We start from the raw sequence: 19,709 nt of genomic DNA on the forward strand, positions 1-19,709 counted from the left end.
AGTGATTACTTCAATCTACAGTCTCGCATAGTCAGACCTATAACCACACTTTGTTTTAGCCCTGTTCCAGCACTGGAAAGTCAAATATAATATACAGTCTCAAAGTTTGTAGTAAAACAATCATAACTGTGTAATTTTAATTATGCTACCTCATCTGTCAGCATGATGCCGGTGAATCACCTTCAGTCTTTTTGTACATTACCTCATTGTTTTGGCCGATACTCGCTCGCACGTGTCCCTGTGGAGTGTGTGCACGAGCACAAGCAACAGGTAGCTGGCTGCAGTTCACTTAACGGCCACAGGTGTCATTAATAACAAGGGTTTCTGAATCTTACAACCTGCACCTTTAAATGAACTTGCTCCTCCCGAACCTTGTTAATGAAACTCCATTTTATGTAGACTTGCAGTGTCTTTGAAACTTAAAAGAGAGCATTTTTATTTAATTAGGATTAAACTTGAAGCTAGGATTAGGATTAGGGTTCTGGAATTCAGGATGAGTAACATTAGCACACTGAAAATAATTTTACACTGCAGAAAATCCTTCTCAATCAATATCTTCGTCTTGTTTTGTCTTTATCCAACTCCAAATTTAGTAAAACAATCTGTCAGTGGAACAAGATAAAATACGAGCAAAAACATTTATATTCAAGATATATACAGTACTCTCAAAACAAGTAAAATATGTTTATATATTTTTGCTGTAAAATAAGACAAAGGCACTTGGTGATGAATCTTAAAGAGCTAAATCCAGCCCATCTACCAATGCAGTGAAGGATTGTTCTAAAGATAAACTCAGACCATTACAATAATGCCAATTCAAGCAACACAATATCTGTGTTTTAAGTAGGCTGTTTATGAATTTGACCAAGACTGAGAATTCATGTATCAGATGCTGTGGTGCTCAGCTGGGAAATGTATGTCACTAGCAGCATGCCGTTCAAATATCATGGCCTTTGAGCTGGGTCATTGCAGCTATTAATGTCTTGGGCTCAACAGAGCTCTGCACTCTTTAGGGTCATTCACACCGAATGCGTTTTGTGTCCCTCAGTGCTATTTTCCCATTGTTTTTCTGTGTAAACATGCGTTAGACGGACGTTTTTAACCTCTGCTCTCTTGCACCAAAAAGCCAGACGCAGCGCAACGAATATAACAGAACAATTTGTCTCAAAAGGCTTTTAAAATTATTTTTAACCTGACACGACGTCTAAAAACGCGGCGCTCCTGCACAAACGTTGAAAAAACTGTGAGACGCGGGTCAACGCTCAAAGACGTCCTATGTTTATCCATTATTTTGTATGTAAACATGCGCTGGACTGACGCCTTTGAGCGTTCGGTATGAAAAATTATTTCAGTTACAGTTTCATGTTTTCATTTCTGGTCTGAAAAGCACAGGTTAAACTCTTGTGTAAAAACAGACAGTTAAAAGTGTAGGGAGAATTCACCAAAAAGTGGAAATAGAAAACAGGCGAATCATGGAACACTTCCGCATTCAGGAAAAAGGTGATATTGCTTCTGAAGATATGTATTTAACCTCTGGAGTATTATGGATTACTTTTATGCTGCCTTTATGTGATTTTTGGAGCTTGAAATGTCTGGACACCATTCACTTGCATTGTAAGGAACTCAGAGGTGAAAAAAAAATCTTCTAAAAATATTTGTGTTCTGCAGAAGAAAGAAAATCATACACATCTGGGGTGGCATGAAGGTGAGTAAATAATGCGATTTATAATTTTTTTTTTTTTTTTTTTTTTTTTTTGGGTGAACTATTCCTTTAAATCCCCGTCCATTTGTTCAAATAGCGCAGTTGGCTGATTTGCATATTGAAAAATTCATTGGTACATAATTGTGAGCACTCCCCGCCTACTAATCAATATTCATGAGGTGAACTTTAAATTACGAGAGCTGTTACCGTTGAATGGGTGCTGCTGTGACAGATCGCCGTGTGTTGCCTGGTGTTTACATTTGTAACCGAACCATCATCATGTCCAAACCACTGTCAGACCACGACAAAAAGAAGCAGATTTCTGTGAGGGGACTCGCCGGTGTAGAGAATGTCGCAGACTTGAAGACAAACTTTAATCGGCATTTGCATTTCACGCTGGTAAAGGACAGGAATGTAGCTACGAGACGGGATTATTACTTTGCTCTCGCGCACACAGTCAGAGACCACTTGGTAGGCAGATGGATCAGAACACAGCAGAGTTATTACGAGAAAGACCCCAAAGTAAGTTCATGCATGTCGAGATTGCACCAGAACAAAAGCAAGTGCATGCATGACGCTGCTACTACTACTACAAGTAAATAAATAAAGTCCGATTTTTGTACATGGTCACATAAGAACGTAAGATGACGGACAATCAGTTATAATCACACAGCCTATAATATCATGAAATGTGTGCATGAGGAGGGCGCTACGGTGGTAAGGGTCTTTTAAGGGTCCTGCTTGGCCACAGTAATGTTGACCTTTTGTGACCTTCCATCTCTGAGAGCTCCTCGGGTAAACCAGGATCAGCACCCTCTACAAACATCCAGCTCTAAACAAGTTTACAGATAAAACAAAGTGCAACTTTTGAACACCTTTGATCTAGCGCACCATCTGCAACTGTCTCAACTTACTGATATACAGTTCTTTACATTGGGATGATGAATAAATGATTCAGATGATACAATAGCATGATACATTATGTACGTAGTTTAGTAGCACAATAATGCACTGTTGCCAGACTGGTCACAGTTTTATGTGCATCCTGTCATGTGCATGCTTGTTACTATAAAGCATCTTGAAATGGCGTGTGATTTTTCCATTTCTACACAACAGCTATATCGTTCCTTACATTTTCCAACCAACAAAGCATCTCAACTTTGAAATGAGTTGATATTTTCAATCACCATCCCTTTTAACATCTAGAGCATATTATATTTCAGTGGAAAGTTTACTTGAGGGATCTTCTTTATTTTACAGTAAATACTAGAACAACCAAGCAGCAGTGTAACAGTGTAAGTGCTCAAGGCAATAAAATCCACAAGTTGGAGAGAAGACAGGAGTTGATAGCACTGTTCAGCATCCCTGACCTTTTCCTCTCCAGTCTAGCCCAAGGTCCCTAGATAGAAAAGTTGTCTAGGATAAAAAGGTCAAAAGTTGCTCCCTAAAAAAAGGTCACTGTAGAAACCATATATGGGCAGAAGAAGTGAGATGTAAATGTATCTCATTATAAACCATCAGAGTATCTCAAAGAGTTACATAAACACTGTTTAGACTTATTTATAATGCCAGGGAAGTGAAAGGTGTATTATACCTCTTGTAATTAACTGAATAAAAATGTAATAAAAAGTAGTAGAAATTATTTCCTTCCATGCACCCATTGATCTACGAAACAATATTTTGTTCCTTTCCTTACTATTTGGGTGGGCATTTGCAATAAACTTTGACTTTGATAAGTATTTACTTGAAAGTGTGACTGTCATTTGTCTGGAGCTCAGCCAACAGTGCAGAAATGATCCAGAATATACAGCAGAGCAGCATTTCCCTCACATGCCTTTTCTAAGAAACCAATTCCAGAAATTTAAAGAAAAAGTTCACCCAAAAATTAAAATTTTCTCATCATTTACTCACCCTCACGCTGTCCCAGATATGTATGAATTTCTTTCTTTTGCAGTACAAAAACAAAGATTTTTGTAAGAATATTTCAGCTCTGTAGGTCCATATAATGCAAGTAACAAAAAGCACATAAAGGCAGCATAAGAGTAATCCATAGTTGTTTAATTCATGTCTTTTTAAACAATCGAATCGATTTTGGGTGAGAACAGACCAAAATTTAACTCCTTTTTCTCTGTAAATCTTGCTATTGCAGTCTGTAGACACGATGATGATTTAAAGCATGATTACACTTACTAGTGCTTGACACATGCGCAGAGCACTAGATGGCGCTAGGAAGTGTAATCGAGCATGAAATCATGATCGCCAAGGAGACTGCTGATGTCAAGCTTTATAATATAAAAAGGAGTTATATTTTGGTCTGTTCTTACCCACAATCGATTGGGTCACTTCTGAAGACATGGATTAAATCACTTGAGTCTTATGGATTACCTTTATGCTGCCTTCAGGGTTGGGAGGGTTACTTTTTAAATGTATTCCACTACAGATTACAGAATACATGCTGCAAAATATAATTTGTAACGTATTCCGTTAGATTACTCAAGGTCAGTAACGTATTCTAAATACTTTAGATTACTTCTTCAGCACTGGTAGATTTTTTTCACTTGTTTTGACTATAAAAACTCTGTCAGTACAGTAAGACAAAATACACATGTTAAAAATACATTCTCTGAAAAACCTAAATATCTTATGCAGTGTTGTTTCTAAAACAAGATCAATCTAACTGATCTTGTTTTATGGATTTTTAGAAATTTTGTACAGGAAAACAATACAAAAATTATTATCAAAAATATGATTTTTGCCCTAATATTAAAGGTCTTACTAGAAAAAAAGAAATTAAAATCCAACATGAATTTTCTTGATTAAAAAAATATGTTCGTGCCTGGTAACATGCATGTAAAATGGCTAGAAATAGCATTTTGGCTTAGCTAAAGCTGACAATTTACACAAGGTTTATTTCTATTTCTTCTGCGCCAAACTTACTTCAAACTTCTCAGTCTGCTCGTATGAATGTAACACATCATAAGAAAGTGTTTCACCGCTGTTCAAATGCACTTTGGATCGCATCATTTATATGTATAAATGTTTTCCATCTGAAAGGACTAAATATTAAATGAAACAAATGACAATAAAATGCAAAGTAATCTCTTCAGTAATCAAAATACTTTTTGAATGTAACTGTATTCTAAATTATTTAAATTGTAATGTAATACAGTTACTTATATTTTGTATTTTAACTATGTAATCCCGTTACATGTATTTCGTTACTGCCCAACCCTGGCTGCCTTTATGTGCGTTTTGGAGCTTCAGATCTCTGGCCACCATTCACTTGCATTATATGGACTACAGAACTGAGATATTTATCTAAAAGTCTTTGTGTTCAGCAGAAGAAAGAAAGTCATATGCATCTTTGATGGTATGATGGTGAGTAAATGATGAGAGAATTTTCATTTTTAGGTGAACTATCCCTGTAAAGAAGCTTCTGGATGCTATGAAATTGATAGATTGGGCAGACAGATTACCTATAATTGTCCATGTTCTAAGCAAGGGAGAGTTCACCCAAAAATGACAATTCTGTCATCATTTACTTACCCTCATGTTCTTCCAAACCTATATTGCTTTCTTCTGTGGAACACAAAAGGAGATGTTCAGCAGCATGTTAGCCTCAGTCACCATCCACTTTCATTGCATCTTTTTTTCCCCCATACAATCAAAGTGAATGGTGACTGAGGCTTTCATTCTGCCTAACATCTCTTTTTGTGTTCCAGGGACAAAAAAAAAAAAAAAAAAAAGCCATTTGGGTTTGGGACAACTTTTTTTTAATTGTATTTATTTATCACACATTATACATTTGCACATATACAGTGAAATTCTTTTTTTTTTCACATATCCCAGCTAAGCTGGGGTCAGAGTGCAGGGTCACTTGCTTTTAATCAAAAGGCAGTTTAACAATTGTACAACATGTTAGTGTGAACCCTTCTTCATTAGCTGCTGGAGAGCACACCATTACACACCCTGTAACCTTTGCTGGCGACCTCACTGTTGGTTATTTTTGTTAGAGTCAAAATGCCAGTGTTACATAACACCAGTGACCTTCTTCACTCTCTGACTAGTCTTTTTCAGCTGCTCGAACCCCATACACCCGCTCTCACCTCCACTGTCCCTCTCTTTCTCTCTCTTGCTTTTCATACGCAACAACACCAGAGGAAACGCCTAAAATGTCATTGCTACAACAAGAACAGTATCAGACTACCTCCCTTTAGGTCTCATCCAGTGTGTCAGCCCTCTGCTAGAGTGTTAAAATAATCTTTAATGTAGTCTAAAAATAGTCCTTAGGCCTTTGACAAGTTTCTAGCCCATGAATATAAACTAGTATAAACTTATAAATCACATATCCAACATAACTGTCAATACTGCATTTCAAAATATACACTACATGGCCAAAAGTATGATGACACCACCTTTTAATTAACATATTTGGCTAGGCCACTTAATTCCAGTAAAGACAAATCTTAATGCTAAGGCATATAATGACATTCTAGAGAATTGTGCTCTGCCAATTTTGTGGCAACAGTTTGGCAAGGACCCTTTTCTGTTCCAGTGTATCAATGTCCCATGTGCACAAAGCGAGATCCAAAAAAGAATCTAGTGTGGAAGAAATTGGCCCATACAAAACCCTGTCCTGGTCTCACTGATGCTCAAGTCTGAATGGGAGCAAATTCCCACAACCATGTGACAACATCTAGTGGAAAACCTTATTAGAACAGTTGAAGTTGTGGGAGGACCAACTCCCTGTTAATGCCAACAGTTTTGAATTTAAATGCTCAATAAAGTGTGGTGTTGGGGTGTCCACAATCTTTCAGCCATATAGTGTAAATAATGAGGGTGAACTAGCAATGATATGAGACTATTGTATCTTTGACAAGTTTCAAATAAAAAACTAAAATGTCATAGACAAATCAAATAAAACACGTGTGACTTCTCTTTTGTTCTTGCTGTGCCCTCAGCGCGTCTACTACGTCTCTCTGGAGTTCTACATGGGTCGTACCCTGCAGAACACCATGGTGAACCTGGCTTTGGAGAACGCTTGTGATGAGGCCACGTATCAGGTTGGGCAACTCAATGAAACCTAAATTAACTGGGCATCATTCATTCAGTCAGGGTCGTATCATAGATATGTGATGATGCATGAATGTTGATTGTTTTGAGTAAAGCAGTTAATCATTACTGCTGTGTTTTTCAGCTGGGTCTAGACATGGAGGAGCTCCAGGAGATGGAGGAAGATGCTGGACTTGGAAACGGAGGCCTTGGCCGTCTGGCTGGTTTGTAATCTGATCTCCCTCCTCTTTGTTCCCTGTGCTTTAAAAGAAGGAAGCATTATTCTCAGTATGGATTTATTGAACTTTGCCCAAGAAAGTCAGACGATAGCAGAACAGTCTACAAGATTCAATCCTAAAGCTTTTGAAGAGTAGAGTACTTTTTACAGCTAAGATAACTCTTTTTCTCATAATACTCACCATTGCTCTCTCTCTCTTTCTGTGTTAGCTTGCTTCCTGGACTCTATGGCCTCTCTTGGCCTGGCTGCTTACGGTTATGGCATTCGCTATGAATTCGGTATCTTCAACCAGAAAATCGCCAATGGCTGGCAGGTATATTAAATGACCTTCAGTAATTTGTAATAATGTGAAATATTAAATAATTATATACACACTTACTTAGCACTTTATTAGGAACACCTGTACACTCATGCGATTATCTAATCAGCCAATTGTGTGGCAGCAGTGCAGTGCATAAAGTCATGCAGATATGGGTCAGTAGCTTCAGTTAATGTTCACATCCACCATCAGAATGGGGAAAAAAATTTGATCTCAGTGATTTCGAGCATGGCATGATTGTTGGTGCCAGACAGGCTGGTTTGAGCATTTCTGGAACTGCTGATCTCCTGGGATTTTCACGCACAACAGTCTCTAGAGTTTACTCAGAATGGTGCCAGAAACAAAAAACATCTAGTGAGTGGCAGTTCTGTGGACTGAAATGCCTTGTTGATGAGGATAATGGAGAATGGCCAGACTGGTTTGAGCTGACAGAAAGGCTACGGTAACTCAGATAACCACATTTGTAATTAGCTGAATATTATCTCAGAATGCACAACACGTCGAACCTTGAGGCGGATGGGCTACAACAGCAGAAGACCACATTTGGCACTTTATTAGGACCATAGTGTTCCTAATAAAGTGCTCAGTGAGTGTGTGTTTGTGTGTGTGTGTGTGTGTGTGTATATATATATATATATATATATATATATATATATATATATATATATATATATATATATATATATATATTGTATATACATATATAGCATTGCATGGGCAAGCACCACTCACATTTTCTTCAGAAAATTACATTCTGCTGATAATTTCTTCAGAAAAATTAGTCTGAAAATAATATTGTGTAGAAACATTACATATGACAATTTTTTTTTTTACTATCGACATCTTTCGAAAATGTTATGATATTAATGATTTACAGGTTGAAGAGGCAGATGACTGGCTGCGGTATGGTAACCCATGGGAGAAAGCCCGCCCAGAATATATGCGCCCTGTGCACTTTTATGGTAGGACAGAGCATCACCCAGATGGAGTCAAATGGGTGGACACTCAGGTAATACATTAACATTCTTAAACCTGTAGCTAGTTTTGTGTGCAAATTGTGGTTACAAATACTAAATCACCAAACAGAGTGATTCTTATGAAACCTGGCAGGAAAGTGTCATGGTTCTATTTTACTCCAGAATCAAAAGAAACAAATAAATTAAATGTTGCATAAAGGAAATAAAACCTTTTTTTTTTTGTGAAAATTATGCACATTTTACCACCCAATTCTCATAAACGCAATGTGAAAAAATGATATATTATTTAAATGGCAAAGTACTTATACATCATATTAGTACTACCTGGGTATTGTCTTTAAGTTTTTACTGATTTTATTTTAAAAAGTCATTGTACAACAGCATCTTACTGTAATACAGTTAAGAAAAAAAAAACTGTTATGGTAATGAGAATCATCATTGAAAACAATGGGAATAGTAAAAGTAAAATATTCGGATGTGTCACAGTAATAAGGATTAGGGGTAAAATATGCTTAAAGGGATAGTTCACTCAAAAATGAAAATTCTTTCATCATTTACTCACCCTCATACCTCAGATGTGTATAATTTTCTTTCTTCTGCTGAACACAAACAAAGATTTTTAGAAGAAAATCTCGGCTCAGTAGGTCCTGACAATTCAAGTGAATGGGAACCAACATTTTGAAGCTACAAAAAGCACATAAAGGCAGCATAAAAGTAATTCATAAGACTCCAGTGGTTAAATCCATGTCTTTAGAAGAGATATGATAGGTGTGGGTGAGAAACAGATCAATATCTCCCTGCCAAGTAGGTGGCGACATGCACGAAGAATGCAAATTGCCAAAAACAAAAGAAAAATAATTTAAAAGTTAAAGGTGGTGACTGATCGTTAAAAAAAAGGACTTAAATATTTGTCTGTTTCTCACACACACTTATCATATCTCTTCTGAAGACATGGATTGAACCACTGGAGTCTTATGAATTTCTTTTATGCTGCCTTTATGTGCTCTTTGGACCTTCGAAATTTTTGGTACCCATTCACTTGCATTGTGAGTACCTTCGGAGCTGAGATATTCTTCTAAACATCTTCGTTTGTGTTCAGCAGAAGAAAGAAAGTCATACACATTTTGGATAGCACGAGGGTGAGTAAATGATGAGAGAATTTTCATTTTTGGGTGAACTATCCCTTTAAGTGTCCTGAAAATAATGTCACAATTTAAAAAATTTTAATGGTCCTAAATGTAGGCTTAATTTTCTTAATGCAAAATATAGTATTTTTTTGTATTGATTTGGCGTTAATTATAAAATTTTCTTGTGAGTTTCTATGAGAATCACCCAACCTATTTTCTATTGTGTTTATAGGTTGTCTTGGCTTTGCCATATGACACCCCTGTTCCCGGCTACAGAAACAACATAGTAAACACCATGAGGCTGTGGTCTGCCAAGGCCCCTTGCGATTTTAACCTGAAGGACTGTGAGTAGCAGTAACAGTTATAGTAGCTACTTTTTAGCTGAAAGAAAAAGACAACATCATCTTTCTCACACATTCTCTTCCCGTTCTCAGTTAATGTTGGTGGCTACATTCAGGCTGTGCTAGACAGGAACTTGGCCGAGAACATCTCTCGTGTGCTCTACCCTAATGACAACGTCAGTACCACACCATTGGCTCTCTGCAAATTATTCACAGTTAGCACTTAAGGACAACCACAGTTTTTACAGTGGGTTGGTTATTGAGTGGATTTTAAATGCTTGCCTGAAGCTTTTGGTCCCTGTCTCCATACAGTTCTTTGAGGGTAAGGAGCTCAGACTGAAGCAGGAGTACTTTGTGGTGGCTGCGACTCTCCAAGACATCATTCGACGCTTCAAGACCTCCAAGTTTGGCTCCAGGGAGATTGTGCGCACTGATTTCAGCACTCTGCCTGATAAGGTTAGCTCCATCACCCCATCCATACAGATTTCTAAAGATTCTAAAGTCTCATTGAAAGCTGTTTGTCTTTAGTATTACTTTCAGGAGGGAAGGAAGTGAGTGTCAGAGTGCTGCTCTTTGCCATGACTTTCAAGGCTTCTTTTTATCTTTTTGTTTGGCTGCTCTCAGGTGGCCATTCAGCTGAATGACACTCACCCTGCCTTGGCTATCCCTGAGTTGATGAGAGTGCTGGTTGATGAAGAGAAGTTACCCTGGGAGAAGGTTCGGGGCAGATGATTTGTTATCAAATGTGATTTGTAATTATTTTGTACAGTAAACATAATGTAAATGAATCTTTTCTTTGCTCAAACAGTTTATAGAATTGTTTGTATCAAACAACCACAGCCTATAGCACTAGAGGGCAACAAAGTACGATGAACCTCAGATAGTTGTTCCTTGTAATACTGTATGTGGACATGATTCTGAATAACATCATTACATTCACTATTCTTTATACAGTAAATTTAAAAATATATATATATATTTTTGTACCTTATTGGTACTAAACATTGAATAAAGCCCATCTGAAAAAACCTGCTAATCCAGAATGGAATTACCATGCTGGATTAATCTAGTTTATGCTGGTTAGGTTCTGGTGAAGCTGGTTGACCAGTACGTGTTTTTATTTTTTGGTATTGCTGTTTAACCAACAAATGCTGGTTAAGATAGTAAAAAAGCATTTTTGGAACACCAGCACACTAGCATTCAAAACCAGCTATTCTGTTTTAATGTTTTGTTTTTAGTTGGGAGGTGTTAATAAATCCCATTGGTAGTGTGTTAAGGGGCTTATAAAGCAAACATAGTCCACCAGATAAATTGTAAGCCAAACTGTGTTGTCTTCTTCGCTCCCTGCAGGCGTGGGACATCTGTGTGAAGACCTGTGCCTACACCAACCACACTGTGCTGCCTGAGGCTCTGGAACGCTGGCCTATCGACCTGTTCCAGACCCTGCTGCCCCGCCACCTCGAGATCATCTATGAGATAAATAGACGCCACCTGGAGGTCCGGCATTAATACAGTCATCCACCCATCCAACCATCCATTCCTGCCTGCCTTTCTCTCTCTCTCTCTCTCTCTCCCTCTATCTATCTATCTATCTATCTATCTATCTATCTCTGCCTGTCTATCACCTAGCAATGTCCTAGCAACCAGCCAGATCACATTAGCAACCACTGACATGCACAGAATAGGGGCACAAGCCCCTGCCCCTTTCATTCACAAATCTAAAGGTGCCCTTTTGGTCGTCCATAAAAAGGGGAAAATTTTTAATAATTAAATATATATATATATATATATATATATATATATATATATATATATATATATATATATATATATATATATATATATATTTATTTATTTATTTATTTATTTTTTTTAATCTCTTCATAATCTCACAATAACAGTAATAATGTGTTATTATGAGATTTCTTTGTAAATCACGGGCATATTAAAGAAAATTAAGCGGAGGTACCTTTAAAAAGTGCGCAGATCTGGGTAAGATTCCAATCGTAAGTGATCCTCCCTATGCCCTATACTCACTCTGAACTGCAGAGCCCTTGTAGTGGGTACTCTGAAGGAAACATGGCATTACTCTGTGAATGTACTCTTCACTAACAGTCTAGTGGAAGGGCCCTCTGAGAAAAGATGAATTTTCTCACTTTTGTTTTGAACGAGTATTACCATGGTGCTTTTTGTGAGAAATATAACAGAATAGGCTATTATTTGTGATAAAGGAAAAAAAAAATGATGTACAGTATATACAGTATATACAAGAGTACTTATAATGTATTTATAATTACTACTCTTTTAGAAAATATATATATATATATATATAAATAAATAATTAAAAAATCAGTCCCTTTTTTATCATTCCGCCCGTCCCTGCTAAGGTCTGTGCACATCACTGTTAGCAACCACCTTGTAAACATCCATAACACCTTACAAACTAGAAAATCACAGCAGCTGCCCAGAAATAACTCCTTATCTATCTATCTGTCTGTCTGTCTGTCTGTCTAGCAAGCTAGCTATCTAGCTGCTCTAAGGCCAGTTTTGTGAGTTTTTATTAGTGAGCTTTAACTTTTTTTTTTGTAGTACACAGTCTGTGTTTGTTTTTGTAGCGCATTGCCTCTCTTCACCCCGGCGATGTGGACCGCCTGCGCCGCATGTCTATGATTGAGGAGGGGCCACAGAAGAAAGTCAACATGGCTCATCTGTGCATTGTTGGCTCTCATGCAGTCAATGGTGTAGCACGTATTCACTCTGACATCCTCAAAGCTACCGTGTATGTATAATGTATCACTTGCCAATACACATCAGCCTACATTACAAACTGTTGACCAATAGATCCTTCACATATAGTCTTAAAGGTATATTTCACGTAAAATGAAAATGCTGTCATTATTTACTCACCCACATGACTTTATTTATATTAGGCAGTACGTTTTTCCTTTTTTCCATATAATAAAAGTAAATGGTGGCTGAGGCTGTCATTCTGCCTAACGTTTCCTTCTGTGTTCGAAAGCAAGTTAAAAAAGGTTTGTAACAACATGAGGGTGAGTAAATGATGACAGAAGTTTCATTTTTGGGTGAGCTATCCCTTTAACTATGCTGTGATATTTATGCACAGATTCAAAGACTTTTATGAAATGGACCCGCACAAGTTCCAGAACAAAACAAATGGCATCACCCCTCGCCGCTGGTTAGTCATGTGCAACCCTGGCTTGGCTGAGGTCATTGCAGAGGTTGGTACAGTTGTTCACACACTTTCATGTTTTTCTTGTTAACATAACTGAGACATGATCGGCAACTGTGACCGCGGAAAGCTTGTGTCTAGTTTCCGCTGAAGTAGTAATTGCTCTTTTATATAATGTGCAATTGGTGTGATAATAACCATATTCCTCTAGCTAGAGGAAGTTCTCCATTTAACATGGAGTAAATAACATATGCTCAATTATTTGTGCATGTTAGAGAATCGGAGAGGACTTCATCCGTGACCTGGATCAGCTGCAGAAACTTCGCAATTTTGTTAATGATGAGGCTTTCATTCGCGATGTTGCCAAAGTGAAACAGGTTAGAAAGGATTGATATGTGGCCCATTTCTAAACAAAATTCAGTGACATTTTGAATTTGTTTCAGAATTTAGAGTTGATTTCTGCATATCTTCTTGTCTCTTTTAGGAGAACAAACTGAAGTTTGCTGTGCACCTGGAAGAGCACTACAAAGTAAAAATCAACCCCAACTCCATGTTTGACGTTCAAGTCAAGAGAATTCATGAGTACAAGAGGCAGTTACTCAACTGTCTGCACATCATCACTTTCTACAACCGTGAGTGGCTTGTGCACTTCAACCTTGTTTTGTCTTTCTCAATCACATGGCATATTTAAACAGTAAGGTTCAAGAGAGTCTGCTTTATTGTGAAATAGTCATGGCCAAACACATTGTTAGGTAACTCCAACAGCCATGACTATCCTCGTGTTACCCCACGGACACATGCATGGACGTTGTATTTTGGCTTTGCTATACGCAATGCATAATTTAAATACAGAAGACTCTGGGGTGTCAGTAAAGGGTTAAACTTTCGGCGTACAGAGTCATGTGACAAAATAGCATTACGCCAATTACAGCGAAGTTTGTCTTTGGAGAAACGCCAACAAAATGACATCTGGTAAGAAACCTAATTAAGTGTTTACATTGAAACCTGTTTGAGTCAAAAGATTAGCTTCTAGTTTCATCTGATATGCCATTTTTAAAATTTGAGCGTTTTATCGCAAAACGCCACGCTGCTAAACACAATGTACACTAATGTGTACTTAAGCACATTTTTTCCTTAGAAATCCTATATTTACTGTGCATTATCACATCGAGAATCAATGGGTTCATACAAATGCTGAAACATTTTGCTTTCAGAGGCTTTATGTTGAGTTGGGATGAAAATAAGGTGCCTTTCTAACTGTTCTGAGACCAGTGCAGACAGACAGCACACTGGCGGTTAAATCATTCACTAAATAGGGAGCAAGGTAGCATCCTATAGCTTTCCTATGCAGCTAAGTGGATTCACTCCAAAATCCAAACAAAAGTTCAGTTTCAGGCTGCAGATGATATTTGAACCACTCAACATGTTAGGCAGACATGGGATAATGGTAATCAGTACATAGATTCAGAATTTATAATGTATAATTTTATATTAACGTGGTTGGCAGTGATTGGATGATGCTGGCCATTACTTTGAATCAAAATTTCACCTGTTGTCCACATATGTTGCCATACATTTTTAGGAATAACTATTTTAGAATTTATTTATTTTTTTTGCATGTTTATTAGGTGCTACTATTTACAAATCAAAAAGGGAAATGGAAAATGCACTTGTTGCTTTTTTAAATAATAGTTATTACATAATAAAAATATTAAGGACACACATTTTCATTAAAAACATTTTAAGCAAATTCATCAAAATTGAAAATTCTGTCATTTACTTACCCTTATGTTGTTCCAAACCCATTTGACTTTCTTCCGACGAACACAAAACCAGATGTTAGGCAGAATGTTTGCCTCAGTCACTATTCATTTCCATTGTAAGGAGAAAGATTTAATGACAGTAAATGGTGACTGAGGAACACCATGAGGATGAGTAAATTATGACTATCAATTCCTTTTATGCCATCCTTCTGCTAGGTTAGAAGATTTAATCCCTGACATAACAGAATGTTATGCATCAATAATCCGCTATGCATGACAATCAGCATTCAGGACCAGAACTATCTGCTTTATAAATTATGTTTTTCTTTTTTTTTTGGGTGTGTTATTTTAATTTTGCAGGTATAAAGAAGGAGCCTAACAAGCAGTGGACCCCAAGAACAATTATGATTGGAGGAAAAGTGAGCATACATTGCATCTGTATTAAAGGGATAGTTAACCAACAAATTAAAATTGTCATTATTCACTCACTCTCATGTTGTTCCAAACCAGTATGGCTTTATTTCTTCCATGGAGCAGGAGATATAAGGCAGTATGTCTCAGTCACCATTCACTTTCATTGCATGATTATTCCATATAATGAAAGTGAATGGTGACTGAGGCTAACATTCTGCCTAACACCTCCATTTTGTGTTCCACAGAAGAAGTAAAGCCATACAGGTTTGGAACAACATGAGGGTGGGGACCTTCTGGAATTGAATATTTTTATACCTGGTTTCGGTTCAATCCAACCTAGGCTGCTCCAGGCTACCACACTGCTAAAATGATAATTCGCCTCATCACGGCTATTGGTGAGGTGGTCAATAATGACCCCGTGGTGGATGACCGTCTCAAAGTCATTTTCCTGGAGAACTACAGGGTCACACTTGCTGAGAAAGGTACCAAATGAGATTTTTATGGTTCTGAATATTACTTTATTTTCACGTGAATATTGAATTATGTTAGGTTTAATCCCTCTAATTTTTTTCTATCAGCTATCCCTGCATCTGACTTATCCGAGCAGATCTCCACAGCCGGCACAGAAGCTTCTGGAACAGGCAATATGAAGTTCATGCTGAATGGAGCTCTGACTATCGGCACCATGGACGGAGCCAATGTGGAGATGGCAGAAGAAGCAGGAGAGGACAACTTCTTCATCTTTGGCATGAGAGTGGAGGATGTTGAAGCCATGGATGCTAAAGGGTTTGCTTGAATATTTGGTCTGTCTGTTACAGATGTCACACTGTATACTGACTAAACATCACATTATCAGAGTGTAGGAACAAGGGCCGTTTCTGACAATTTTGGCGCACTAGGCGAGATTCCTATTGACGCACCCGTTGGGGGACTGGGGGTAAGGGAGTTTGTGGCTTGTCGGCGGCCTCCTCATTGGGGCCCCCCAGCTAGTGGCACCTTAGAGGATCACCTTGTTCGCCTATGCCTAGAAACGGCCCTGATAGGGACACAAGGGTTTGGGATCTTGAGAACAGAATCAATAGAGCACGTACAATGTGTAAATGATGTGATATTCTTCCATCTGGCAGATACAATGCATTCGAGTTCTACAATCGTATTCCTGAGCTGAAGCAGGCCATTGACCAGATTGCAGGCGGCTTCTTCAGTCCAAAACAACCAGACCTCTTTAAGGACATTGTCAACATGCTAATGCACCATGATAGGTAGAGCGACAATGATGAGCATCTCTCATATATACGAGCCCACTAACATACATACAGTTTACAATAAGGGTCTACAGTATTTGTTAACATTATTTAATGGATTAAGTATCATCAACTAACTTTAAACAATTATTTTGTACAGCATTTTTAATCTTGGTTAATGTTGATTTATCAAAATATTATTGTTCATTGTTTTTTCATGTTTATAATAGCGCATATTGCTTTAATGTAAACGTACAGTATACAACTTTTAATTTATAAGTAAAAATTGACATTAACCAAGATTAATAAGTGCTGCAAAAGTATTGATTGTTATTTAATGTTAACTATTACGTTAAGTAATGTTAACAAATACAACCTTACCACACCATTTAATGTGAACAAGTGCTTGACATTGTTACAAGATGCTAGAATTAATTTTAACCATATTCCTACACTCTTTCATTTATATGTGCATGCATATCACTTACTACAGTTCAATTATTGAAGCAGGCCTTCTAGATAAGTGCAAACCCCAAAACCAGCATTTCTCAGTGCGTTCAGAACCACTTTTATGAGGCATTGCATTGAGCAAATGTGAAGAAAATCGTGAGCAAGAGATTGAAACACTTGCTGCCATTTCAGCCGAAATACAAATATGATGTTGTGATGAATCACAACGTTTTAAATCAGGACTTACCTACAGGTCCAAAAAGAAACTGCATAGTTTTTCCCAATTTTCTGTGCTGATGTTTGGGGAAAATAGGCAGAATTCTGCTGAATTTATTTGAACATGGTATAATGTGTTAAGCGGAGCTAAGAATACTCTTATTGGTAGTTGAATATACTACCAAATTAACCAAAATCTTTGATAAATAAACATGCAAGGGGCACAGTACGTTGTAATCAGTGTTTGGTAAATTACTTAAAAATAGTTATCCACTACAAATTGCAAATTATTTCTCTGAAAAAGTAATCATGTTGCTAATTACACTTTTCCGCTCAACAAATTCAAAACAATGTCTATATTTCTTTCTTGTTCAGTGTTTCACACAAGTCATACACTCAAAACCTCACATTTCTCCTTCACAATGACTCATTACGGAGCCATAATTCATGTATTCTATATGAATAATTTACAGTTTTAGAAAAAAGCATAACCCTATAATGTACTTAAAAGTAATTAAATTGAAAGTCAGTAACCGTAATCATATTACAAGAATTTAAAATGTAATGCATTACACTACTTTTGACTTAAAAGTAAGTAGATTACAGTAACTAATTACTTTGTAATTGGATTACACCCAACACTGGTTGTAATGGAACATTGTGAATGACAGGCATACTGTCTCTGCAGGAATCTTTTAAGAACAGTATCTTTACCTTAATATTAAACAATTCTAAAACTAAATTCTAAAATGTGTCTTTTTAAAATGTTATGTAAGGGCTTTAACTAACAGACCTATATAATGCAACTGTAGCTCGGCTTCGAGCAGCATGTAAACACGTTAGCAAACCACAATTGGCCTAGGCGTTGTGTACATGCTTTGAAAGACAGCAGTGACACGCAACGTGTATTTTACACTTCCTCAGCTGACGTCCTTCCTTCAAATATTCGATTAGACATTGTGTCCTGTATTTTTGGACAGTCAAAGACTGTAGCTTGACTACACAAAAACCCACTGTAACTTTATATTAACATTTATAGAAACTAAATTATAACTGTGCATGTAAAGGTTAAGGTATTTCTCAGCCCTATTCCTGTATACATGGATTTTATGTTTTTTCCCTGCTCAGGTTTAAAGTGTTTGCTGACTATGAAGACTACATCAAATGCCAAGAGAAAGTCAGCGCTTTGTATAAGGTGTGTAATAATTTTTTATTTTTTTTTTAAAACACTTTGCTGACAAAACAGAAATGTCTTTGAGCCTTGATGATTCTCAATTGTCAATTCTTCCTCTTTTGACAGAAACCTAAGGAATGGACCAAGAAGGTGATCCTGAACATCGCCGGTTCTGGCAAGTTTTCTAGTGACCGCACCATCTCTCAGTATGCCCATGAGATCTGGGGTGTAGAGCCCACTCTGGAGAAGCTTGCGGCACCTGATGAACTAAAATAAATCTCCACCTGTCCCTGTCCTAATCTCCAACCAAGAGCAACCATAATTGATTTCTAAGACAGCAACATTAGATGCTCCCTCTGAATGAATGCAGCTATAGCTGTCTTGTTCTTTCTTTTGGTAATGCTTTATTTCATGGCTCACCTCGAGCAGTCTGTCAATCTTCAATTGTTAATATTCTGCCTCAAACAGACTCATTCACCCAGTAAACAATCTATAAATTCAACAAACTCCATAACTGTTCAACTGGTAACATCTTAATTTAGCAAAAGCGGCTTTCAATGGCAGCTGTAATAATCCGGGATTCTGATAACTTTGAATTTACTCATTCATTATGAGCAGGAGACACATCTTGTCTCAGAAGAGGCTTTGATGGAACACCCTGTGGTGTTAAAGTGTTGATGTTATCTTGTGTTTTGTGTTTGAACTGTTAAAAAACTACATATTCTGAATAAAATCCAATTAAATCTGGTCTCAAACACTGTTGCTTTCGGCTTTTAGTTCTGCTGGTTCTTAAAGGATTAGGAACATGGTTAAAATGACGAGATTGTCAGCTATGTCTGCAAAAGCTCTCATTAAAATGGCATGAGTAGGGGGTCACGGTTGTTTCAAACATATGAGTGAATTAGTGGTTGCTGCTTACACATTTAACATACAGAATCTATTTAAACTATCATTTTTGTTATGGGAGCTAGACTAAAAAAAAAAATTGAAGCTTTCAAGGAATAGTTCACCCCAAAATGAAAATTCTGTCACAGTCAAGATGTTTCAAGCCGGTATGAATGTTTGGCTCAGTCACCATTCGGTTTCATTGTATGGAATAAAGATACAATGAAAGTGAATGGCGACTGAGGCTAACAATCTGCCTAATGACAGAATGTTCTTTAATGGGTGAATCCATTTAGGGGCTTGTATCGCAGATCCACATAGTCAGAAGTTTCTCTCTTAACTCAGTTTTCTCCTATCAGCTGTCATTAACAATGATAACCATCTAACCCAAATACAAGGCCTTCTCTTCAGTGTTGTTTTTGTTATGTCACAACATAATTATGTAATAAACTATAAACAAACAAACAAATGAGAGTGTGTGGGGTAACAAGTGTTCTGTAAATCACCCCTCATGCTTGACTCGAGAGCGCTTCAATATTTACACACGTGCAAGCAAATGCTCACACACTCACACGCACATGAAAAAAACGTATAAGATCAGGGGTCAGCCATGCTAT

The 19,709-nt window shown here is 37.3% G+C and overlaps 1 protein-coding gene across 1 annotated transcript; it reads left to right on the forward strand.

Annotated features, from left to right (window-relative positions):
• Window positions 1-1,922: 1,922 nt before the first annotated feature.
• On the forward strand, window positions 1,923-19,070 carry pygma (phosphorylase, glycogen, muscle A). The gene is made up of 20 exons (XM_051676899.1): window positions 1,923-2,224; window positions 6,664-6,765; window positions 6,900-6,978; window positions 7,202-7,305; window positions 8,189-8,320; window positions 9,648-9,759; window positions 9,850-9,932; window positions 10,069-10,212; window positions 10,381-10,473; window positions 11,107-11,253; window positions 12,372-12,535; window positions 12,881-12,995; window positions 13,222-13,323; window positions 13,431-13,578; window positions 15,070-15,128; window positions 15,464-15,605; window positions 15,702-15,909; window positions 16,251-16,385; window positions 18,162-18,228; window positions 18,334-19,070. Exons 1-20 carry the CDS (start codon window positions 1,982-1,984, stop codon window positions 18,481-18,483), a joined length of 2,529 nt encoding a protein of 842 aa, XP_051532859.1. The 5' UTR covers window positions 1,923-1,981; the 3' UTR covers window positions 18,484-19,070.
• The last annotated feature ends 639 nt before the right edge of the window (window positions 19,071-19,709 follow it).

The sequence above is a fragment of the Myxocyprinus asiaticus genome, chromosome 38 (genome assembly GCF_019703515.2).
Source record: "Myxocyprinus asiaticus isolate MX2 ecotype Aquarium Trade chromosome 38, UBuf_Myxa_2, whole genome shotgun sequence".
NCBI lineage: Eukaryota > Metazoa > Chordata > Actinopteri > Cypriniformes > Catostomidae > Myxocyprinus > Myxocyprinus asiaticus.